The 22,265-nt window shown below is 55.9% G+C and overlaps 9 protein-coding genes across 9 annotated transcripts; 4 read left to right on the top strand and 5 right to left on the bottom strand.

The window, feature by feature from the left end:
• Positions 1-79: 79 nt before the first annotated feature.
• On the bottom strand, positions 80-1,072 carry CDEST_13372 (Putative large ribosomal subunit protein P1/P2). The gene is made up of 4 exons (XM_062929528.1): positions 884-1,072; positions 707-784; positions 501-639; positions 80-444 (listed from the first exon to the last, which is right to left on the bottom strand). Exons 1-4 carry the CDS (start codon positions 950-952, stop codon positions 398-400), a joined length of 333 nt encoding a protein of 110 aa, XP_062785579.1. The 5' UTR covers positions 953-1,072; the 3' UTR covers positions 80-397.
• A 284-nt stretch (positions 1,073-1,356) lies between these two features.
• Positions 1,357-3,517, top strand: CDEST_13373 (uncharacterized protein). The gene is made up of 6 exons (XM_062929529.1): positions 1,357-2,005; positions 2,061-2,446; positions 2,496-2,662; positions 2,714-2,927; positions 2,977-3,162; positions 3,219-3,517. The coding sequence occupies exons 1-6, from the start codon at positions 1,792-1,794 to the stop codon at positions 3,369-3,371; spliced, it is 1,320 nt and encodes a 439-aa protein (XP_062785580.1). The 5' UTR covers positions 1,357-1,791; the 3' UTR covers positions 3,372-3,517.
• Positions 3,518-3,707: 190 nt separating this feature from the next.
• On the bottom strand, positions 3,708-4,101 carry CDEST_13374 (uncharacterized protein; the record flags this gene model as incomplete). Its single annotated transcript, XM_062929530.1, has 2 exons — positions 3,708-3,960; positions 4,016-4,101. 2 exons carry the CDS (start codon positions 4,099-4,101, stop codon positions 3,708-3,710), a joined length of 339 nt encoding a protein of 112 aa, XP_062785581.1.
• A 1,603-nt stretch (positions 4,102-5,704) lies between these two features.
• Positions 5,705-6,603, top strand: CDEST_13375 (uncharacterized protein). Its single transcript, XM_062929531.1, has one exon. It carries the CDS (start codon positions 5,989-5,991, stop codon positions 6,517-6,519), a length of 531 nt encoding a protein of 176 aa, XP_062785582.1. The 5' UTR covers positions 5,705-5,988; the 3' UTR covers positions 6,520-6,603.
• Position 6,604: 1 nt separating this feature from the next.
• On the bottom strand, positions 6,605-8,990 carry CDEST_13376 (Putative AMP-dependent synthetase/ligase domain, AMP-binding, AMP-binding enzyme domain, ANL). The gene is made up of 4 exons (XM_062929532.1): positions 8,112-8,990; positions 8,020-8,056; positions 7,099-7,967; positions 6,605-7,045 (listed from the first exon to the last, which is right to left on the bottom strand). The coding sequence occupies exons 1-4, from the start codon at positions 8,652-8,654 to the stop codon at positions 6,941-6,943; spliced, it is 1,554 nt and encodes a 517-aa protein (XP_062785583.1). The 5' UTR covers positions 8,655-8,990; the 3' UTR covers positions 6,605-6,940.
• Positions 8,991-9,358: 368 nt separating this feature from the next.
• Positions 9,359-11,543, top strand: CDEST_13377 (Putative G-patch domain, RNA recognition motif domain, RNA-binding domain superfamily). Its single transcript, XM_062929533.1, has 5 exons — positions 9,359-9,711; positions 9,784-10,257; positions 10,330-11,024; positions 11,111-11,194; positions 11,263-11,543. Exons 1-5 carry the CDS (start codon positions 9,528-9,530, stop codon positions 11,356-11,358), a joined length of 1,533 nt encoding a protein of 510 aa, XP_062785584.1. The 5' UTR covers positions 9,359-9,527; the 3' UTR covers positions 11,359-11,543.
• A 49-nt stretch (positions 11,544-11,592) lies between these two features.
• On the bottom strand, positions 11,593-14,246 carry CDEST_13378 (Putative Receptor L-domain superfamily). Its single transcript, XM_062929534.1, has 4 exons — positions 13,982-14,246; positions 13,397-13,468; positions 12,446-13,304; positions 11,593-12,393 (listed from the first exon to the last, which is right to left on the bottom strand). Exons 2-4 carry the CDS (start codon positions 13,449-13,451, stop codon positions 12,099-12,101), a joined length of 1,209 nt encoding a protein of 402 aa, XP_062785585.1. The 5' UTR covers positions 13,452-13,468; positions 13,982-14,246; the 3' UTR covers positions 11,593-12,098.
• A 1,367-nt stretch (positions 14,247-15,613) lies between these two features.
• Positions 15,614-17,251, top strand: CDEST_13379 (uncharacterized protein). The gene has a single exon (XM_062929535.1). It carries the CDS (start codon positions 16,104-16,106, stop codon positions 16,590-16,592), a length of 489 nt encoding a protein of 162 aa, XP_062785586.1. The 5' UTR covers positions 15,614-16,103; the 3' UTR covers positions 16,593-17,251.
• Positions 17,252-19,070: 1,819 nt separating this feature from the next.
• On the bottom strand, positions 19,071-20,198 carry CDEST_13380 (Putative HhH-GPD domain, DNA glycosylase; the record flags this gene model as incomplete). Its single annotated transcript, XM_062929536.1, has 1 exon — positions 19,071-20,198. The coding sequence occupies one exon, from the start codon at positions 20,196-20,198 to the stop codon at positions 19,071-19,073; it is 1,128 nt and encodes a 375-aa protein (XP_062785587.1).
• Between the last annotated feature and the right edge of the window lie 2,067 nt (positions 20,199-22,265).

Below are 22,265 nucleotides of genomic sequence, written 5' to 3' on the forward strand. Positions count from 1 at the left end.
GGGCATCGCTCTGCGCCGGTGCCGAGGGCGTTGGCACGACACGGACCAGAAGTGATGATGAGTCACTCTAGGCAAGATAGGCACCGAGGGTTGAATCATAAGCCATTTCTGCTCGAGCTAAGCTGGTGTATCATGTCGACGTACGCGACTCACTCCGTCAGAGGCGCCGCGCGTATGTCCCGGTATGTTCAAAGCATGCCAAATTCCACTTTCATTTTTTTAGGATGTCCAGTGAACTCCGCGTAGAGAGCGTCTTCACATTTCCGTATGAGAGCTACTCTGTCCAGGCAGCAGGATATCGTGCCTCCACCCAATCCTTTATGATCGCGCGAATCGTAGAACCCCCGGATCCATGCAGTTGAAGTTACAAAGGGAAGGAAATCGTCGCGGAAATCGCTTAGTCGAAGAGACCGAATCCCATGTCGTCGTCGGACTCCTCCTTGTCTGTAGCTAGGTGTCAGTGTGTGGGACGTTGAATGGGAATGCGGATCGAAACGTACCCTCCTCCTTCGGTGCCTCCTCAGCGGCAGCCTCAGCGGCACCACCGGCAGCGGCAGCACCACCGGCAGCGGGGGCAGCAGCGCCACCACCGGAACCGACGTTGGAAAGCAGGTCCTTGACGTCCTTGCCCTCAAGAGCCTGTGTTTCCTCAAAATCAGCCTTCGTTGCTCTTCGTTGGATCGTTGGAAGAATTGTCGCGTCGTACCTTGGCGAACAGAGAGGTCCAGATGGGCTCAACGTCTTCGATCTTGGCAGCCTTGATCAGGGTCTGGAGCTTGTCGGCCTAGTAAACACCATCGTTAGTATTCGTCCGAGTCCGGGATATTTTGTATCGTATCAATTCCGTTGCGGGGTGTGTGTGTGTGTTCTCGGGGCGACGCACAGTGATCTCGACACCATCATCGGCGAGGATGAGGGCCGCGTAGGAAGAAGCGAGCTCGGCGGTCGACATTGTGACTGATTTGGGGGGGCGTTTGCGACTGGAGGTTGACTTCGCGGATGGTGAGTGTGATTGTCGAAGGAGCAGTCAATATGGTAATCGCGAGTTCAATCCACCGTCGAAATTTAGCAGGGCTTTCAAGACCTAATTTTGCAATCGGCGGTTTTTCGGCTAAAGTAAGTGCCTTTCCGATGGTTCCGCTCTGAAGTGTCTGTGATTGGACGAATGCCCGAGCCAATAGGATTACAGATCGACAGCCTGGACTGCTGGGTATACCTGACCCCGCTGCCGTCAGTCACTTGGGTCATGCCCCACATCAACATCCCCATTTGACTTTCAACATAGCGCCCAGGTGTGGCAGCACCGGGTCAGACCCCCCCACCTTGCTTGCTGCACACTGTTACTTATCACAAGCACCGCTGATTGCTTGCTGCAGTCGACGTGCACCCCCTTCCATCAGATTCCGGACCAGCTGGGCCACCTTACGACCACGCGCATCATCCGCAATACACCACTCGCCTTACACATACTCACCCCTCCACGCATATCTACCTGCGGATCCCACGGGAGACATTCTTTGTCACAGACACCCTTACCAATACGCTTTTACCGTGTCCATCCGCTCGCAGAACACGACCGGCAACCGGACTGGACTGACCTTTGAGTTCCTAGTCCCCGCTATCGTGCTTCGTTGAATGTTGGAGCATTGGCAGATCTGCAAGGGTATTAACATTCAGCGCAAGAGGTGCATGCCTTGGCCGTCCATGATCTCGAACAGTCGCCAGTCACCTATATTTCAACTTTACAACCCTCCCAGCAACCAGCGCCCATCGTAGATTACGTCACGTATAATGGATACCCCTACCTGCCCCCCGCCGCGGGACGACCGCGAGAAGGAGATTTTGGAGAAGCTGGTCGCGATCCGCGACAGACTGCAGCTACTGAAGCAGGACCGCACCACCTACATTCGCAGTCAGGATGTTCTCCCACTGTACGACGAGACCATCGAGCAGGTCCGCCAGCTCAACGAGTGCCGGTCGTCTGATCGAAGGGAGGAGAACAGAGGTATTGCGCTATCGCCGCGACTGTGCGGGGTCAACGGCTAACCCGCATACTACAGTGGACAGGGTGCTGGAAAGCTGTTTCCAGCTGCTGTCGCTCTTCTTCATGACGATCGGTCGAAACAACGAGGCTCCGGCCGCCTATGCCTTGACGTCCACCATTAGGAGACTGCTGGATCACCTCACCGAGGTCGATCTTTACTCGGCCAAAGACCTGGAGAGTCTGTCGCACACTCTAACGAAGCTGGCGCATAATGTCAAGTCCACCGAGAACGAATACTCGCCATACATCATTACTCTATTGTCTAACAGGCTGGAGCTCTGTGAAAAGTCGCTGGCGAATCTCAGAAAGCGCTTGGAACGTCTCGAGGATCCACTGCCGAAGACCTACGAGAAGCTGATCTCTATTCTGAGGTCCATGTCTCTGGCAAACACACGATCCAAGGTAGGTTTGGTGTTTTGAGGCATGTGGTATAACGTCTGACGCAACGCAGTTCTCGTCGTCAGAAGTACAAAAGCTTCAAGCTCAATTGCGAGAGATCGATGAACAGAGCAAGGATGGCAAATTCGTTACGGCGGATGGAAAGGCTCCCGCCGGGGGCGAAGAAATGGCCGCACTACTGGAGAAATGTCTGCAATGGTCCGATACTGTGCTTGATAGGTACAACGCCGCGCCTTCGCTACCAAGAATGCTGCTGATTTGTGGTTTTAGAAAGGGAGTGATCCCCGACTCTTTCCGACCGACATACGACGTTTTATTTCGCATCCGCAATGAGCTTGAGAAGCTCTCTATTACGCAAGCATGGTCTCTGCGTGAGGCGGATCTCTTTGACTTCCAGCGGCAGCTGGACAAGATCGACGAGAGCAGAGTCAACGGCAACTGGCTAGATGATGAAGGCAAGCCTGCTGAACTCTATGTTCAGCGTGTAAGTGAACCCACCGATCCGTGTCGGAACTCTCGGCTGACGCTGGTAGACGCTCCTATACCTTATTAGAAGAAGCTACGCCTACATCTACTCCCTCATGATATCCTCGGAACCAGTGTCGGAGGCTTTGCTACCGATCTACAACCAGCTGCAAACGCTGAAGCGATGCCTGATCGAGGTGAAGAACAGCGGTGGCGTTCAATCCGTTAGAGAGCTGTACCCCTACAGCATGAAGGTGCTTTACTTTAGCCCGGAAACCGGTCAGGAGAGACAATACTAACTGTGTCGCAGCTTCACTCGATTGACAACATGCGCCAGGACGGAAAATTCATGATCAACAACGATATTCCCGAGGGGCAGGGTAGTGTCAGTGAACTTCTGGCTGAGTGTTTCGAGCTCAACTACGAGCTCAGGGTCGCCGCTGAAGAGCAGGCTGAGGCTTAATGACGGGTGGGGATATTGGGTTTTCGGGGCGTAAGCGGAATAGCGGCTGCATTATGTCGGCCTTGGGTTCTCAACTGGCCACTGGGACTGTCAGGACCACAGTCTAATGGGAAAGGTAAACGGGACGAGGCAAACTCAAGTGTATTCAAATATGGACCAATGACATGATTTCTCAACAGTCGGGGATCTTGAGCTCGAGCTTCTGCCAAATATCGGATGGCACCTCGGCCGACAGCAGCGCGGTTGTGCCCTGACATTCCATCCCGACTCAAGGGTTTCTGAAAGTACATCGGAACTTCAGATGTGTTAGCTCGCACGAGAGTCCATCACATCATCTCACAGGGTGGCCATGACCAGACTCACAGGCCACATTTGGACTCTTTCGAGATCCCAGACGCCTCTGTCGACATAGACGTCCCTTTTCAGCATTTCCATGATTTCCTCCTTAGACTCGGCCACGCATACAATGGTGCTGCCAATGACTTTGAGACTCGAAGGCTCGTCGTTGGCGGGAAGTTCGTGCAGGATGGGGCCGCCCATCTTCCAGACGCCGGAATCCCGAAACGGCTCGACGCCTTTGAGGTGCGTGCTATCAATTGGTGTGAGCATCCAATTGGGATATACAGGGATTGGACAGGCCATACGAGCGGACAGCGAAGCGCGTCGCGAGAGAACCGGGCTTGTCAGGGATGATGACGAGCCATTCAGACTTCGTCGACGTGGTAGCCATGCTACGGCATCCGGAGGGCCGTCCGAGGCTGAAGAGCCGGCTTGTGCACCGGAGGAAAGCTGAAGTTGCGTAGCGAGATGCCATCACTACTTCCCTGAACTTTGCATGTTGACAGTACAGGGCAATAGGGCTGTCATATAGATAGAAGAGGGCGCTGTCTTAATATTGGAGGCTCGCTATCGTCTACCAATGACTTGAAGGCCTCAATCGACTTTTAGCATGCACCTCCCTCCCCCGCGCGTGCGCAGGCCAGTCTCATGCAGACTCGCGACACAGGCGACTCCCAAGCCACGAGCCGATCAAATGAGGGCGATGGGAGACTGCAAATACTGATGTTGCCCGACGCTCATGGCTGGGCATTCTGTTTCTCTTTCCTACTTCAGTCTAGCAGAGCCACTGGAGACGCCCTAACTGACTTCCAAGGAATGATGAATCCTTCGATGCTGCCCCGCGGACGAGAGAGGAAACTGGGCAGGAGGACCTCGAAGACGCTACAGGGGATGCATCTGATGAGAAACTGCGGGGAGAGGTGGCGGGTGCGAGTCATCTATGAGCTAGCAATCACAACGTCTGGCTGCTTTGTATGTTTACCCCCCCGCGTTGCAAGTCGACCGGAGAAATTCACGAAGATAAGAGATCGAGAGATGGGAGAACACGGTGCAAAGTGGCCCCAACCATCGGCTCATCCCCCCTCCCCGGCCCCTCTGGAGGAGCCGATATGGATAAGGCGGGCTGACGGTTAAGATACGGCTGGAGCGACGTGGTTCCGGTCGAAGGATGTTTGTGACGGCTAGGTTTATTCTAAGCTGGATGGAAAGAAGAATCATCTGCTCAGGTCGACTACCTACGCGCATGAAACGAGGGAAAACGAGAAAGTAAGAGTCGACCTTGGCAGCCCCGCCCCCCTTTCTAGCGTACCGTGAAGTGTGAGCAAAACGGGTGACGGACAAACCAGCCTTGGGTTGTTGAACTCGTTGAGTCACCCAGACCCATATCTCCGGTACCGCCGGCCCCAAGAAGCTGGGAGCTCGGTGTCCGTATCTCTACGTAGTACGTAGGAGCTTCCCGCATTCCATCATTCCATCATCTGCTGGACCTAGAACCACGCAGCCCCAACACTACGGGAACCCACGGCGGGGCCAGCTGGCTACAGTCGGCTCACGCAGCGTTCACGCACTTCGCGCATTCGAGCTCAACCCCGAAGCTCCTTCAGCTCCAGGGGTGGTCCCCTACAGCTCACCCCCTCCCTTCTTGGAACAAAGTCCCTGGACAGAGCGTGTATGTCATCACGCAACGTCCCGGGCCCATGGCTGACCTAGCCCTGCGCGTGCCGGTCATCGGACCAGCCGAGCCCTTTCCCAGAATAAGCCTGTCTTGTGATGCGTCGCGCTCCACCGGCCATCGATCCATGTCAGGTCAGAACGGGAGCTGCCAGGAGTGCGTGTGGCCCGGCTGCACAGCTCCGAGGAAGAGCGAAGCGGACGGCGGCGCGGCGGCAGACCGCGAGGCTCCATCGGCGTTCTGTATCTGGGTATCAGTCATAGAATCACTCATCAAAACTGGGCGAGAGATTTTTCTTTCGATATATAAGGGGAATTCGGGACGCTCGAGGGGACGAATGGAGCGTTGCCTATGATCTTGCATCAATCTATCATCTCCTGCTCTACACCAAATCACGAAAGGTTTTCTCCCTTTCATCAATCCAACTGCCATTGACCAACATTCTCTCACCGACTGAGGTCTCATAACTGCATACATCCATACACCACACCTGAGCCCCTCAATATACAAACAAACCTACGTTGATCGATATCAACCCACGCCCCGCCCTCCTCACATAAGTCTCACAACCTCATCACCAGACACCTACCGAGAGAAAGAAACCATATGGCAATCAAACCGATGTCCACCACGGACGAATCCGCGCACAAGCGCACCGCCTCGGCCACCAGCGCCGTCCAGACTACCCCTCCCCCTGCGAAGCGCCCCGCGGCAACCCCCGGTCCCTCCGTCACCGCCCTCCCGCCCGCACGCCGCGAGTTCCCGCACGCCGTCGCCCTCGTCCTCTACCGCGACGCTGGCGACGACGTTTCCTCCTCGACGACGACCGTCCTGGGCGTCCACGCCGGCCTCGCTGACGCCAACGCCGAGGTGCGCAGGCTGGCGCGGGAACAGGGTGTCAACCTCGCCGACGTCACGGCCAACGACATCAGCCCCGTGCGGTGGGACGCCCCCGACGGCACGTCGTGCTGGGTCGAGGCGCACGCCGTCAAGCCCAAGACCTTCGTGCCAAGAACTACATCCGCCGGGTCGTCGCCGGCGGAGCAGCAGCCGCCGAAGAAGCTGTATGATGCTGAGGAGGGCGAGGACCCCGACCTTGATGACGACGACCAGGACGAGGGCGGGCACTACGACTAAGGGAGACTGCAGACGTCCTGCTTCGGGCTGGTTTTTTTGAGTTGGCGTTTGGGTAGTGAACACCGTTGCACCGCGGGCTTGACTGGCACAACGGTTGAGTGGCGAATGGATCGACGACGACTGGGATGCAGGAATTCATGACTTGGCCTATGGGCCTGAAGTACGCGGCTTTGCTTCGGAACGTATGAGGCATTGTTTTGCTACATTGTTTGTAACTCATGCGGGGTGGCCGGCGTTTATAGATATTGGAAGTCCCTCTATTCTATTCCTTCTAGGTGTTAAACAAAGTTCTCTCTACTCTTACTCGAAACCTTGCTCTAAATCTTTCTGCTCGGCTGTCGGGAAATATACGAGCGTTCAACACTCTTACATCACCATCTAAATGGACAGATATGGTCTGGTGTGGATCGCTTGATGACGTCTACAACTTGGCCTTGGGCGCCTCTTGCTGCTGCATCTTCTCGGCAACGATGCGGCGCTGGATCTTGCCGGTGGCTGTCTTGGGCATCGTCTCTGTGAAGTAAATCTGCAGCCGTCAGTCGACTTCGTATCGCAACATTTGCAAAAGGCAGGACTGACCTTCTTGGGAACCTTGAACTTGGCCAGCTTTTCCGATACCCACTTCTTCAAGTCGTCGCCCTTGAGCTGCTGTCCCGGCTTAAGCACAACAGCCACACCGATATCTTGGCCGTACATGTCATCAGGGATGGCGAAGCTGACGGCCTCGGAGACGGCGGGGTGGCGCGTGAGGACATTGTCGAGCTCGATGGGGCTGATCTTCTCGCCGCCCTTGTTGATGAGCTCCTTGATGCGGCCCGTGATGATGATGTAGCCATCTTCGTCCTTCTTTCCCTGGTCGCCCGTGCGGAAAAAGCCGCCCTTGGTAAAGGACGACGCGTTGGCGCTCTCGTTGTTGAGGTAGCCCTTGGTAACGTTCTCCCCGCGGATGCAGATCTCGCCCTCCTGGCCCTGCGCGAGTTCGTTGCCTGCGTCGTCGAGGATGCGCACGTCGACGCCCTGGCCGAGACCTACAGTGCCGGGTTTGCGCTTCGCGGGGGGCAGGGGGTTGGAGGTCATCTGGTGGGCGGCCTCGGTCATGGCGTAGGCCTCGAGGACGGGGGCCTTGTACGTCTCCTCGAGCTGGTGGAAGACGGTGGGCGACAGAGGGGAGGAGCACGAACGAATGAAGCGAATGTTGGGCAACGGATTGGGCGCCGGATTCTTGAGGAGAATCTGGTGGATGGTGGGCACGGCGGTGTACCAGTTGGCTTTGTGGGCGACAAAATCTCCCCAGAATTCGGTAGCAGAGAACTTAGACGGAACCACCATGGAGCCGCCGCAGGCCAGGGGTGCGAGGAGACCGCAGAGGAGGCCGTGGACATGAAAAAGAGGCATTACCAGCATGGTGCGGTCCTTGTCCGTCAGCTGATAGGTGTTTTGGATGTTCTCTGGGGGTTGCGTCAGCCATGGATCTCTTCATCAGTTCAGACCCGGACTCACTCATCGTCCTGGTCAGGTTGCGGTGTGTCAGAGGAACCTAGGCTGTTTTAGCATGTCAAGCTGGTGAGCTTCAGTTTGCGACCGTGACTTACGACTTTGGGTCTGGACGTTGTTCCGCTGGTGTGCAGCACCAAGGCGACGTCGTCCACCTCGGCCTTCAATACCTTCTCGGGCCCCTTGCCTTTGAGCTGGCCCAGGTCCTTCACATCCAGCGCGACCTCCTTCTTGGACTCATCCCAGTACGTCTCGGCAACAGCAGCGTTGAATTTCTTCGCAGCCTTGACGGCGGGAGCACCAGCAGCATAGGCGCCCTTGGGAACCAAGACTATGGCAGACTTGACGTCCTCGATGTAGAACTCAAACTCGTCCTGTTTGTAGGCTGGGTTCAGGGGCGCGGCGATGCCACGCTGCCACGAAGCGGCCAGGAAGGAGACGATGAACTCGTACGAGTTGACGGTCGCGATGGAGACGGGCGAGCCGCGAGTGATACCGATGGCCGCCAGTTTCTGCTGAAAGGCTGACGTCTCCTTGACCAGGTCGCCGTACGTAACAGTCAGAGGATTGGACTTGGACGGCACGATGACTGCCGTCGAGTTGGTGGGGCCATTGATGGCGGTTTGAAGAGTCAATGACATCTTTGCGCTCACTTTTGCAGGTCTCTCGCTCTCAGTCTATTGGAGGACAGAGTATAGTTCAACGCGTTTGCGGCTGGACGGCACTTGATAGAGAATGCGAAGGCCAGCGAAGTCGGAGTAGACTCGGGGTGAGATGAGGTGGAGCGAGGTGGCGTGAAACCGGCTGGAAGTCTTAGCTGCAGCTAGGATATGAGCTCAATCTGTACTAAGCCGAGCTTCAATGAGCGTATATAGTTGCTCCGATAAAATCAAAGGTAAAAAGTACAGGACGATGCTGGAAGACAAGTACAAAGTAAAAAAGAATTGAGGCACAAATATGGTCGACTGCTAGGGAAACCTGACTAGAACAATGATGTGCTCGGGACCAGCCCAGCCTGGGACAAGCCGGAAGACCCTGGTCGCCCTTTCTGGCCATTGAACCCCTCGCCCACTCGGTTACCCGCCGTCCGGCCCTCCAGCGCATTGCCCTTAACAGCGGGTGGCCCTTCCCCAGTAGAAACCTGGACGTTCGCTTGCGCGGCGGGCTGGGCGCTGTGCCGGATCGCGCTGGGGGTGGGTTTCCAGTGGCCCAGATGCCCCAAAATGTTCCCCAGAGGCCACCGACGCGCCGAAACCCAGACGCTGGACTCCGCCTTTTGACGGAAGAACGGCAGTAACAGCTAGCAGCAGCGGGTGGGGCCACAGCTCTGCAGCTTCAACTTGGATCGCAACCCAAAGAGGCTGAGAGCATGTTGCCGATTTCCCCTACGACGCATCGATAGTCCACTCTCCGTACACATTCTTTGCAAACCAACCCACCCGACACGATTCACCTGAGTCTCGCTTACGATATCAACCTCTCAAGAACACTCCACCGCCTCGAACTCGGGTTCAATGGCAGCGCCCCCCCCTCCACCTCCTCCGGCGCGAGGCGGCCTGTCTCTCTACGCGAACCTCCTCGACCCGGTTGTCGACGCCTCCTCGGCCACGATCTCCAGCGCACCAGTCCGCTACAATCAAGATGGTACCGTTGCAGATGCAAAAGACGACGCAGCAGCGAAGAAGCTCATAGATCCATGTATCACATCACCCTCTTAAACTCCGTATCCTCGTTCGCCCACAGCAAACTTACCATCTCACCTCGATCCAGCCCTCCGCTTCCAGCCCATCCGTAGGCCACAGGCCAAGGCCACAAAACCAAAGCCAACCTTCCCGAAAACGATACCCAGCGCGAACGCCTCTGCAGGAGCATCATCAGCACCGTCGCCCGCATCCGCGCCCTCGACAGCTCCGCAGCAGCCCCCGCCGCCGAAAAGCACCCTCGCCGACTGGGCCGTCACCGAGGACGACGAGTGGCGGTACAGCGTGAACGTGAGCGGCGATAAATCTCACCAGCGCGGCGGCCGCCGGAAGAAGAAGAAGAAAGGTCACAATGACCAGCCGGCTGAGACGAACTGGGACGACATCTACGACCCGACCAAGCCCACAAACGTCGAGGAGTACTTGCGCAGCGACGAACGTATCCGCGAGGTGCAGGAATGGAAGAGGGTGCTCTACCGCCACCGCAGACGCAGGAGTTCAAGCGATGATAGTGACGAAGAGCCGGCTCGCCAGCAGGCAACAAGTCCGTTCCAACCTTCACCCTCCTATCCCCTCGCATATGCTGAAAGACGGTTCGTGACTAACACCTTGCTAGACCAGTTTGCGCCGCCGCCCGAATACTCCTTCGTCCCTCCACCACCGGCCTCCCCGCCGCCGGCGTCCGCGGTACAGATTCCCGACGATACAGCCGGCGACGACGTCTACACTCGCCGCCTAGCTCTCTCCGGAGATGTACCGCCACCCCCTCCCGACGCCAATCTTCCTCCTCTGCCACCTCCGACAGACGCAGCAACCATATCCCGCGCGCCCGTTCGCTACACCCCGTCCACAGAACCCCAACCGGCAGCAGAAAAGGGAGACTCCGACCGAGACTCCCCTCCTCCAGCCCTCGGCCTCGGCGCCACCCCCGCCGGCGCCGACGACGAACCGCTTGTGCCGCGTTCCTCCCGCCCAGGCCAAGCTGGCTTCGCCCAGCGCTTGATGAGCAAATACGGCTGGACAAAGGGCTCCGGCCTCGGCGCTGACGAGTCCGGCATCGTCAACCCGCTTAGGGTGCAGGTGGAGAAGCGCAAGAAGAGGTCTGACGCCGAGGGCGGCGGCTGGGCTGAGCCCGCCAACCGTGCCAAGGTCCTCGGCGGGAAGCGCAAGGACGACGCTGAGGGCGGCAAGTTCGGCGGGCCCATGAGCGAAGTCATCGTGCTGCAGCAGATGCTTGACAACATGGAAGACCTCCGGGGAGAGATCGCAAATGGCCTGGGACAGGAGATTGGGGAAGAGTGCGGCGAGAAGGTATATTTTGTGGATTCCTACCGCATCCCTCGTTGTCTTTGACACGTTTTGGGAATACGATGGATTTACAAACTGACGCTGAACAGTATGGCCGTGTTGAGCGCTTATACATCGACGTCGAGAACCGGCAGGTCTTCATCAGGTTCACAGATCAAGTTTCCGCACTTCGTGTAAGTTCTATTCAACTTGGCCCCATATGTTCTGAACCGGCTGACTCAACCATCGCCCTGCATAACAGGCCGTCAACGAACTGGATGGCCGCGTCTTCAACGGCAACACCGTAGTGCCCAAGTTCTATGATACTGAAAAATTTGAGAGAGGGGTCTATCAGTAGTGTTAAACCAGCAGCGCCAACAATGGTCCAGATTGATCCTCTCACCTCTCCGTATACATCAAGTTGTTTTTTATGTTAGCTTCCTCGTTCGATACAGTTCGTTTGGGGGAAAACCCCCGTCATCGTTGTGAGACTTGAGCCGGCCATTCCACAGTACACACAAGTTGAATGCTTCACGGATACACAAGCAGGTCACAGCGCGTGCGGCAAGGTATGAACACAACCAAGATGGAAAAGGTATACACATCATGGATCTTCAATACACACCACAACCCTCTCTATCTTCGTTGCCTGATCCTCCGCCTGCCCCCTCAATCTCATGTTTCCATCAGGTATCTGCCATCCCATCGTTCGTGTTTCGCCATCTATCATCCAAGCCCCGACATGCCGCTTGGCCAACTCTATTCCCAAAATAGTCCAGTCGGGATGATATTGTGCGCGACAAGGCCGGAGCCGAGCGATGCGATGGCAACGACGCGACGCGTTGGCCTGTAGGTGCTTTTGGTTCATCACGCAAAAGGAGTGAAAAGTCGACTAGGGTCCGGTACATCTCAACCCGTCGTCCAGTATTAAATCTAGAAGTTCCCCTTGTACGTAGGAGATTCCCTGTCTAGGGAATGCGGGGGAAGGATTTTCGCAAGCTGTAAAAACAGAATTGCAGTAAAGAAATTGCACAAACAGTGAAAGATGTATGGAGAACGCCACCATTATCCGAGCCCATGTTATCCGGTGTCAGCCTTTTACAACAGCTTAGCGAACCCGAAAAGAAGGGCGGCGCCGAGAAGGGCGGTGTTGACAGAGACGATGCCAGCAGCACCTTCAGAGCCGCTGCCGCTACCGTTCTGGGAGCCGCCGGCGCTGCCGCCGTTGGAGTCGCCGTCCTCGTTGGCCTTGGTGTTGTTGGAGCGGCACTTGTAGTCACCCTGGATCTGGCGGCCGTCCATCTTGTTGAAGATGTCGCAAGAGGTGTCAATGTTGCCGGTGGACTGGGTGTCGAAGGCACCCTTGACGTCCTCAAGAGCGGGCAAGGCGACCCTGTTAAATGGTTAGATCTTGGCATGGTATCCGAGCTAGTGGTGATACTTACTCGGTAAAGTTGCCACGGAGGAGGACGGCGCCGCCAATCTGCTTAAGCTCGGGAAGGCCATCGATCTTCTGGAGCAGGGTGTTGTTCTGGATGGTCAGACCACCGCCGGTCTTGGTAAGAAGGGGCAGCGACAGGTTGGTGAGCTCAACGTTGTTGATGAAGGAAACATCGCCATCGGACGTCTCGGTCAGGTTGGGGGCGATGAACTCGGTGAAGGTGTTCTTGTCGAACTTGATGGAGCCGTTGACAACCTCAAGGGAGTCCATCTGGACCTTGGCGGCATCGGCAATAATAATCTCACCGGCCCAGATAAGGTTGGGAAGGGTGATGCCCAGGTCAGGGCCGTTGGAGTTGATCTCGATGGTCTTGGTGGCGTTAGCCAGCTGGTTGCTGTAGGAAACGAGCTGGTTGTTGTTGTTGATACGGAGGGAGTCGACGGAGGCAACGTTCAGGCCGTCCAAGCTCTTGAGGAAGGTGTCGCTAATGAGAATGTCGTTAACCTTGGTAACACCGGCGGTACCGAAGACGAGGGAGCCGAGGGCAGGCAGAGTAACCCAGTCGATGGAGCCGACAGTGGTGAGCGAAGTGAACTGAAGGTTAGAGAGGACAGTCAGGCCCTGCATCTTGAAGGTGCCCTCAACGGAGGCGAGAGTGGAGCTGCTGAGGCCAACAAGCTGAGTGACGTTGGTAACGATCAGGTCGCCCTTGATGGTCCTGGGGCCGTTGATGTCGACGTTGCCGGTTATGTCCTCTGCAATCTTGACGGCACCGTTGATGGTGCCGCAAGGGATGTTGGTGGCCATGGCGGCATCGGTGATGGTGAGGGTGGCCGAGGAGCAAATGTTGCTGCTGCTCTGGGCTGTAAAGCACGTATTACTGTCAGCTTGATCCTCTCGTGGAGATGGGGGGGGGGGGGGGGGGGGGGGGGGCACCGCGGATGGCAAGACTTACCGGACACAACACCGGCACCAAGGGCCGCGAGGGCGGGGATGATCTTGGAGTACATTGTGATTGATCTGGACGCTGTGGTCTTGGGGTCAGCGGACTTTGTAAGAAGAAGACAAGCTCGAGATGATGGTTCGACAGAAGGATGATGGAAGCGTTGATTCGGGGGTTGATTCAAGTCGGAGCAAGCTACTCCAGGTCGATAACGCTGAAGTGGTGGTCCAAAACGCGCGACGATGATTTGAAGAGAAAGGTGAAAGAGTGGACAAGGTCAACTCTGGGGTTTCTGGTGGGTTTGGGTATTGGGGCCTCGTGTGTTTCTCTGAAATCTGCAGGCGCCTCCTATTTTCTCGAATGTCGACGATGGCGAGAGCTTTGGCTTGAGGAGAAGTGGGAAGGGAGAGAGAGAAGAATTGGACACGGGCTTTTGGGAAGGAGTAGGCCAGCAGGAGGTAGGTGGAATTCCAAGACGCGGCAAGCAATGGCTGGAGATTTCCTGCCCAGCATTGGCGGCGTCTCTTTGCCTCGCTCCTTCCGTTCGTGTTGGGGGAGTTTTTTTTCCTTTGGCGTCGTTGTACGACGGTTACGTACCTTTATCCACGTGTGTTGATTGTGTTTGTTTTTGGTCGTTGGACTTCGTTTTCTCTTGGAGATAAAGAAAAGGAAGCTGAGAAAGGCGGGAAAGGAGAGCCTTTGTGGGTACAGTGATGAACGAGAGACGGGAATAGAATGTCAAAACGAACAGGAAACGAAGCTGTCACGGAAAGGGAAGAGGGAGAATATGGTCTGGGAAAGCTGGAGGGAGGGACGAGACCGACTTTGTGTGGTGAGCAAGATGGCGTGGGCTGGCGCTAGCAGACAGACAGAGAGTACGGGAGAGGAGGGTGTGGCTTGAAGGGGAAACACACTTTTGGAGAAGGGGGCAAGGGGGAACCAGGACGAGGGAGTCTGGAAAGAGGAAGAGACGGAGAGCGACAGGGAACAACCCAAGTGGAGGGGGTCAAGGCAATTATCACGCTGCTATTCGTGGTGCACACTGCGGGTACAGAGTGACCAATACAGGGGCCAGGGTCGGCGAGGGTGTGGTCAAGACTGGGACCAAGAGACACACCAAGAACCGACGGGGGTTGAGCCGACTTGGACCTGGACCTGGACCGGCTGGGTTGGCCACCGGCTGGTCTAGAGGGAGAGCGAGATGTCTACCAATTCATCATTCATTGATCACATCATGGCTAGTCATAGGTATACTCATCAATGTTTAGGAGGAGGAGGAGGATGGATGGATGGATGGATGGATGGATGGATGGTAGTGTTGTCGCGCGAGAGGTAGTGCATTGCATCGTTGTTGTGAAAGTCAACATCGATCGCTGGCTTCTAGCACGCCTCCAATCAACTCAATACTCAATACGTACTTCCACAGCTACGCCATTGGTCAGAATGGACGGGTAGAGTTGCGTGTACCTGACACGGAGTGCGCTACGGCGTGGACGGACACTCCGTAGGCTGCTGCCGTTGTGGAGAGAGTCGCCAATCATTCAGAAACTGGCACACAGTGGCAGCCCTGTCAGCTGGCAAAGACGACAGGACGACGTCTGTGGTGTTTCGTCAGTGGGCTTCCTGAAAGAAATGGGCGTTGACCATGTGTTCAGCCATGTACAAACTCGCCTCGCCGACCCCCTTTTCCCGCCAGACTCTATCTGCCGACTCTGGGACTTTTTTCCCTATCTGACCTCACCCTTCCACATGGGGAACTCCATACCAAGGATTTGCTGCATCCAACGGAGTAAAAGCCCGTATCAGCAATTATTGGACAGCTGATTTCAGTGACGATGAATTCGCGGTGGCCGCCCAAGCCAAGGCGGTGCCCATCGGACCAAGGCAATTACGCTGCAACTAACCCTGCCTCCACCGTTCTGGCGAGATTTGAGCGTCTTGGTTTTTTGCCTAGCTCCGCCCATCGGGAACCACTTTGGAGCAGACCATCTCCTTCTTTGCACTAGCACAGGGGCAGGGGGGCGAGATGAGGAGTGGGTTAGGGTGAGTGTTCGAAAGAGAGGGGTGTGGATATTAGGTAGACACAGTCGGGCAATGATAGGCAAGAACAGGCAGGACACCACTCCCGTGCTCAGGCACGAGCACAAACTCTTCAATCAAAACACACAGGCCAACAACACAACAGTCAGCCAGAAACCTTCTTCAATGCAGTACCTGTACGGATGCGAACCTACGAGAGTTGGCTTCTTTGCTGATATATAGGATGAACATGTATCCGTAGACTGCGCGGCTAAATCGAGTCCAATTGCCAAAGCCATCATGTGCCGTGTTCGGGATCCCGGGCAATAAACGATCGATGATGGCCCAACCCACCGACGAACCAAGTGCCCCAAGAGAGAAAAATTCCGTCAAAGTCAACATGCCAGGTTGGTAAGTGCAAACCCCCCTCCACCACTTCCACCATATTTCGACCATCCGCAAGGATGGATGCACGAGGCACGACACTGCCAGCAGCAAAATCGGCCGTCGACAAGCAAAACAAACAACCTCCTACCGCTCCACCGGCTACGGGCTGTACCTTACATAACTTGCAGCACTTCTCCCTACGCAGTAAGGTCAAACCTGGTTATGGAGATGGAGATGCGCATGGAAATGGTCAACGGACTCTCCCACTCCCCAGTTATCCCGCACAAGGCCCTGCCAAGTTCAGACGCGAGAAATGGACCAGTGTCCACTGATGGTACTGGATTCCTTGTCTGAGACTAAACGGCGACTCTCACTCGACTTTCCCCTAGTCGAGTCTATACCGCCTGGGGCTCCAGCCGGGACTTCCTTCTCTGACAAAAGTGTCACAACTCAAGGACTCCCAATCCACAATCAGTCCTTTCCAGCGCCAATCAAGACCGAGTCTTCCGAGCCAGGCCTCATCTGGCAATCAATCTGCGGTCCGGTCTTTTCTTGTTTTGCCAACACCCCAGGCCATATCGGCGCGGACGGACACACACCACCAACAGGCCCAGTCTCCAAAAGCTCCTGCTCGAATCATCCAAAACCACGCAACCAAGCCGAACCTCCAAGCCAGAGAAAACCCTATCAAAAATGGTGCCGGGCGTGTACCAAGTACATTGTGGTCACTGCCGCGACACGAACGCCTGCAAACTACCCATCCACAAAATGTTTCATCTCGATGACCAGTTGGCCGGTTTGATCAGAGAGTTAGGTTGTTGAAATCGACAATTCCAGAACTGCCAGCACACCACCAAGGACCGACGCTGTTCCGTGATGCAGTTGCTCGGCCATCCGAATGATGATGGGCACGGCCCTGGCCTGGACCCGAATCGTAGTGCTACTGCCAACGAAGACCGGCAAGATGCAAGTATTGAGAGGGCCCTAAACCTTTCGGCTGAAGCTTCGGATAGCCACACCTCCGCTCGCTTCATGTCAAATCTCGCCGCGCCCCAGGCAGCCTGGGTCATGAATTGCGACCAAGCAACCCATTGAGAAGAGAAGTTGGCTGTGCAGATAGCGCGACGCGTCAGATAGGAACTTATCCAAATGCATTGAGCGCTGCTATTCGTTGACAGCTTAACGGGCCTGGCGGGAGGTTCATGTGTGTGTGTGGATGGGGGCCTGTCCATCAGCATTCTGCATTCTGCATTCGTCCTGTAGCCCCTCTGCACTCACCGGTCTGCAGCAGTCTTGCTGCAGCAGAGCGTTGTCGTTTGGTGGATGTGACGGAGTAGTGTATTCGCACATCCCTGGAACCAACCACGGCAATATCTGGGTACGACGGCTATCCACCGTCATCGTCATGATTCGGCGGCTCACAGTCTCGCATCGCTAGCCACTTGTTGCGCCTTCTTCCACAGACGCTAAAACCTTACCGAGGACGCGCCGACACATTTGAGCGAGGCCAGCAAGCCAGCTTGCGAGAGGCGATTGAGTGGGCTGACGACTCTTTTCTTTGCCTTACACGGGTCCGTCCAAGCCTCCAGGGGGTTTTCAGCAGCCCACGACAACATCCGCGGCTCTGAGTGGCCGGAAGCAAGACTTCTTCTCGGTCTTGATCTGCCACGATACCGTGCCGAGACAACGGTTCGACCAAGACTTGACTCGATGGCATTCTTCCTTTGCCGTTTCGCCCCCGGCCGTCCATCAATGCCTGGCTCGCCCCATCCAAGATTTGCCTCTTTGCCTCCCCAATGCCAGCCTCATCACCCACCGATTGAATGTTATCCACCCCAAATAGGAGGTCGGAATGACAAAGGGGGGGAGAAGGCAAAAATACAACACCCTGCAAGATTGTGCCGCTGCTGCGCAACATATTACCACATGCCAGTCTTCATTTTCGACATCTGTGACCTTGCGTTATGCCGGCCGGCGGCTCGCCTGTCCGCTTGACCTTTATGGGCCCCAACTAACGGCCGGCTCGCCTGTTTACAACACTTTAGCGGCGTACTTAACGCTTCCCCCCTAGCTTATCCGCGCTCTTCCTAGTTATCCAATCTCGCAGACCTGCAGGGGGGCCATGGGGGTTCTTACAAAGGTTTCCCAGGCTTCATGACGGCTTTGCTCGGCTGTCTTGTGGCTGCGTTCATGGCACCCGTTGGCGTTAGCGAACGACGCTGGCCAAACGGACGCTTCCAATACCTACAAAGCCTGCAACGGCTGATGTGCTACCGCGTCCAATCAATCGCAGCTGGCCAACTGCGTCGCCGAAATTCGGTACAGCGTCTTGGAGTCAGACGGCGGTTTGCGGTAGATCTCTCCAGATCTTTATTCATGGCAACGAACGACTTGGACCGCTTCTGTCGTTGGACCGACCACAAACATTGAGAAACAGGCGTCACTCTGCGGCTGTGACGCAAGTATTTTGAGACGCTCCTTCAGTTATTCCAGCATCGAATGTCTTGTGCGCCCACCAAGTATAGTGGTAACAATGGGCTCATCATCCTGCGACGGAACTTCAAACATCGACACCCTTGGCTGATGCACGCACGTCCAACTTGTACACCCCACGGTCACGATGTTCCAGACGGAGTATCCGCGTGGAGAAAGCCTTCCATTCCTGCCGCGAACCACTGAATGTCCTTCCTTGACGCGGCCCGCAGCAGTTTATATGCCGCCAGCCTCCTGTCTCTGTGTTGCCGTCATACTACTATTTGATGTGTGTTTGGCGCTCGTGCCGGTGCGTCGTTCAACCCGCAACGCCTCAGAACTTCAGATGCACAAAAGCTCTGCGGCTGGTGTTTGCCTCTTGACTCGGACAAGCTCACAAGCCATGCCCGTAATTTTGGCCATCGCAGCACAAGGTTGGGATAGCCAGAAAGCTTGTTTGCTACGGGCGGGAATCTCGGGATGCGGCCCAAAATCTGACCCGGTGCTGCTGGCAATTATTATGACCTGACCCGCTCAACTCTGTTAAAGATTGATATTGATGACTTGATTCTATACCGGGAACGCTTGTCGGGGAAGCCCGTGAGTGGCCCCTTTTTCGGTCATTCTGAGCATGAGCGAAACAGGGTCGAGTTCCCTCGTATCGTCTGGACTCGTATTGCCCCAAGAAACTCCACATGCTGTATTGGTCAATCTGCAATTTCGCGATATATCGAAATGGAGATATTGGAAAGTAGAAGAGTGGGTATGGTTTTGGACACCAAAAACGCCTAATAGCTCTGTCAACTGCTTACTCCAGCGTGCTTATATCGGTTTCCTCGACCCTCCACATATACCACATGAAGACGCTGCGATATGGCGCGAAGCGGCTCGCCATCTCGGCCATCTCCTTTTCCGACATATACTTCCACTTGCCGCCCTTGGCCTTGAGCTTGGCCACATCCCGTCCCGCAAAGGCCGCCATGCCTCTCTGCACGCCGAGGTCGCCCAGCGAGAACACGTCCATCCTCTTGAGCCCGAAGCAGGCGAACATCTCGACCGACCAAAGCCCTAGACCCCTCACCGCGATGAGCCTGTCCCGCACCTCCTCGTAGGGAGATTCCGCCAGCATCTGCGCGCTCAACTCGCCACTCGCGAACTTCTCGGCCAGGCCCTTGACGTACTCGGCCTTGCGCTGCGACAGGCCGGCGGTGCGGAGGTGCTCGATGGAAGCGGCCGCCACCTCCGAGGGGTGGGGGAACTCCTTGGACTCGGCATCGGAACCCTCTTCCGCGAAGAGGGCAACGAACTTGTTCTTGATGGACCTTGCGGCGGCGCCGGACACCTGCTGCGAGATGATACCGCTGCAGAGGCTCTCAAAGGGATCGATCTTCTCGGCCAGGCCCTCGGGCGAGAACACGCGGCAATGATTCTTCTCGATGAGAGGTTTCATACGCGGTTCGACCTGTATAAGATGCCGGCATGCTTCCTCAAGAATGTTTGACGTTGTAGTGTGTTTCCCGCCTCCAGTGGCGGAGGCTGCAGCAGGTGCCTTGGACGGGGACGAGTCCTCGGCAGGATTAGAGGCGATTATTCGCGAGGTCTCGGGTGAGATGACGGGTGCGTTTGTGAGCTTCGGATCAGCAAGGCGGTTGACAGCCTTCACCTTGGCCTTAGCGGTGCGGTTCACCCGTTCAGCGATGATGCCGACGGCGCTCGGGGTGGGCGTGATCGGCGGAGGGATCGGGGTGACGGGAGCAACTTTCGGGCCCCGTTTTCTCGGGGGTGTCACGGGTTCCGAGGACGGCACCGGGTCTGTGAGTGTAGGTTCTGCCGTAGATTTTCTCTTTCGGCTCTTGGTGGCCACTGGTGCGACAGGAGGGGGCGCCATCATGGTGTTTGCCTGAGCGCTCAGACGAGATGAACGCCGGGTCGCCATCTTTGTTGTGTTTGCTGATGGCGATGTTGATGACGAAGAGTAAGTTTTTGAGTGTTTGAACGCGCTCCAGGTGAAACGTAGGCCGCCGTGGGCGACGAAGTACCTGTTCGATGACGGTATCAAGTAACTTGTGAAAGGTGCCAGTTGTGCGGACGCAAGGGGAATCAGTGGACGATGGATCACGCCAAATCTCATCTGGCAGTCATTGGTTTGCGTGGACGTCTCAAAAAGCTCGAGGCGTCGGTGGAACCCCTGGCGTTCAAAGTCAATTATAAGTATCTGGTGCGAATGGGTTGCAACAACACGTTGTCACGTCTCCAATGATGCAGTCGTTCACGGCGGCGGGAGGCAGTCAGTCAAGGCGGGATTCAGCGGCGGGAGCGCAGTTGCTTTGTCATCCGATGTTTTGGCAGCTCGACGTTGCCGCTTTCAAATCCTGCCGTGATCGACATTGGCGTCCGCCAAAAGCGGCTTACTTAAGCTGCCTGCGTTCTCATCTGATGGGCGAAGAAGCTGCAAGGAGCACAGCCCCTCGAGATGTAGGCAGCCCGTACCTTTGCGTCGTCGTCGCTCGTCCGAAGTTCAGCAAAGCAGCTGCCCCTCGCACCGTCCGCAAATATCAGATTAGAAACCCTGCGTTTAGACCGTTGCGCATCCTACGGTGGGGGGGGGGTTGTCTTTATGTCTGCGAGAGAGTGATGATCCAGCTACCAAGCTACTGAGCTACCAAGCTATAGTTTCTTCGGCTTGAAGAATCACTTGGGAACCCGATGTGAGTGTAAAAGCAGCTGGAAGTGCGTGGGTGTGAGCTTGGCCACATGAGATACGCAGTTACTCCGGGTTTCCTTGTTTGGGCGACCTTGGAATGGAGCACTCCCACATGCTGAACATTGGCATGTTGCTATAATTAAGAGTGATGGATCGACGTGGCATCGGTGATTCGATTGCGTCGTGGGCATAAACGGGCCGTTGTCCACAGATAGTTGGGGATGGCCGGTGGAAACTGTCTGTTGACGCACGCAACTAACAGCCCGACAGGGCGGAGCATTCATGGTCAACACGAGAGTGCAAAAACATCCGCGTCAACGTATTTCAGTCTCGCCTACAGCGATATCCCTTCTCCCATACAGTCAGATGTTCTAAGCCGGTGTGCCCGCAGTCAATAGCGAAGCTGAATGCACAACCTCAGAAGTGTAGGTGCGAAGGATGACTCTTTGGTGTGCCTATATCGTGATGACGATGACGGATGACGACGACTGCTGGGCTTTTCGATGGGCTGACGACTAGATATCGTGATGTCTTAACATACCAGGAAGTGGAGAGCATTGTCACTCCCACTGTCCGTGGGGAGAGGAGAGGGACGCTGGCGCCGGAGACGTGGGCTCGAGGGTTTGCAGTGCACTGGCAAATGGCGTGGACACCTGGGAATCTCTCCATATCCCCATATATCTGTCTTCCGGATGGTGGCATTCGCGTGCGTTGCGTGGGCAAAAAGTGTGGGATAGTGGATTGGAGGTTGACCACGACCCCTGTCCGTCCCCCCCCTCTCCATCTAAATTCCTTCATCGCTTTCCGTACTGTGCTATGGTCGAGACTAGCAAAGAAGATGGCTAGAATTGCCAAGTCATCGTTTGGTCGGGGGGGAGGTGACTGTCTTGGTCGTCGGTGTGGTCGGTTCTTCCTTCTCGCATAATTCACCTGTACCAAGTTCAGTAATGCCGCTGCACGAAGAGCTTGAACTTCCCCTTCTTACCCTTTCCCTCCTTGGATCACAGTGAGGATTTGGCGCAGGAAACGGTTGGACCGTGAACGAGTTGAAACGCTGGAAACGGTAACGCCAGGCCAGTATCAGGAGGTTGCTACCTGTGATGGTTTGCGGTGCGGTGACATCGGATATTTGGCAAAGCAAGGGTGGAGCTGTGTGCCATGGCCCATCGGCGACCGTTCATCGATGAACGAGGAATCGAGGTCTTAAAGAAGTGTCGGACACACGAAAACGACGTGTGGAGATCTGGCCACAGCTGTCGATTTCAACGACATCGAAGAGAACCAGTTACGCTAGCTATT

Source organism: Colletotrichum destructivum, chromosome 9 (genome assembly GCF_034447905.1).
Source record: "Colletotrichum destructivum chromosome 9, complete sequence".
Classification (NCBI taxonomy): domain Eukaryota; kingdom Fungi; phylum Ascomycota; class Sordariomycetes; order Glomerellales; family Glomerellaceae; genus Colletotrichum; species Colletotrichum destructivum.

What these genes read in the sequence shown, in the direction of transcription:
- CDEST_13372 (XM_062929528.1), bottom strand. Translation starts at nt 952, where the DNA reads ATGTCGACCGCCGAGCTCGCTTCTTCCTACGCGGCCCTCATCCTCGCC. An exon ending in ATGATGGTGTCGAGATCACT is followed by an intron (nt 785 to 883) that starts GTGCGTCGCCCC and finishes GGTGTTTACTAG; the next exon opens with GCCGACAAGCTCCAGACCCT. An exon ending in GGAGGCACCGAAGGAGGAGG is followed by an intron (nt 445 to 500) that starts GTACGTTTCGAT and finishes ACCTAGCTACAG; the next exon opens with ACAAGGAGGAGTCCGACGAC.
- CDEST_13373 (XM_062929529.1), top strand. Translation starts at nt 1,792, where the DNA reads ATGGATACCCCTACCTGCCCCCCGCCGCGGGACGACCGCGAGAAGGAG. An exon ending in TCGAAGGGAGGAGAACAGAG is followed by an intron (nt 2,006 to 2,060) that starts GTATTGCGCTAT and finishes CGCATACTACAG; the next exon opens with TGGACAGGGTGCTGGAAAGC. An exon ending in TCCGATACTGTGCTTGATAG is followed by an intron (nt 2,663 to 2,713) that starts GTACAACGCCGC and finishes TTGTGGTTTTAG; the next exon opens with AAAGGGAGTGATCCCCGACT.
- CDEST_13375 (XM_062929531.1), top strand. Translation starts at nt 5,989, where the DNA reads ATGGCAATCAAACCGATGTCCACCACGGACGAATCCGCGCACAAGCGC.
- CDEST_13376 (XM_062929532.1), bottom strand. Translation starts at nt 8,654, where the DNA reads ATGTCATTGACTCTTCAAACCGCCATCAATGGCCCCACCAACTCGACG. An exon ending in CAACCTGACCAGGACGATGA is followed by an intron (nt 7,968 to 8,019) that starts GTGAGTCCGGGT and finishes CGCAACCCCCAG; the next exon opens with AGAACATCCAAAACACCTAT. An exon ending in AGTTCAAGGTTCCCAAGAAG is followed by an intron (nt 7,046 to 7,098) that starts GTCAGTCCTGCC and finishes TGACGGCTGCAG; the next exon opens with ATTTACTTCACAGAGACGAT.
- CDEST_13377 (XM_062929533.1), top strand. Translation starts at nt 9,528, where the DNA reads ATGGCAGCGCCCCCCCCTCCACCTCCTCCGGCGCGAGGCGGCCTGTCT. An exon ending in GGCTCGCCAGCAGGCAACAA is followed by an intron (nt 10,258 to 10,329) that starts GTCCGTTCCAAC and finishes ACACCTTGCTAG; the next exon opens with ACCAGTTTGCGCCGCCGCCC. An exon ending in ATCAAGTTTCCGCACTTCGT is followed by an intron (nt 11,195 to 11,262) that starts GTAAGTTCTATT and finishes CCTGCATAACAG; the next exon opens with GCCGTCAACGAACTGGATGG.
- CDEST_13378 (XM_062929534.1), bottom strand. Translation starts at nt 13,451, where the DNA reads ATGTACTCCAAGATCATCCCCGCCCTCGCGGCCCTTGGTGCCGGTGTT. An exon ending in TGGTGCCGGTGTTGTGTCCG is followed by an intron (nt 13,305 to 13,396) that starts GTAAGTCTTGCC and finishes CGTGCTTTACAG; the next exon opens with CCCAGAGCAGCAGCAACATT. An exon ending in CTCCGTGGCAACTTTACCGA is followed by an intron (nt 12,394 to 12,445) that starts GTAAGTATCACC and finishes ACCATTTAACAG; the next exon opens with GGTCGCCTTGCCCGCTCTTG.
- CDEST_13379 (XM_062929535.1), top strand. Translation starts at nt 16,104, where the DNA reads ATGGACCAGTGTCCACTGATGGTACTGGATTCCTTGTCTGAGACTAAA.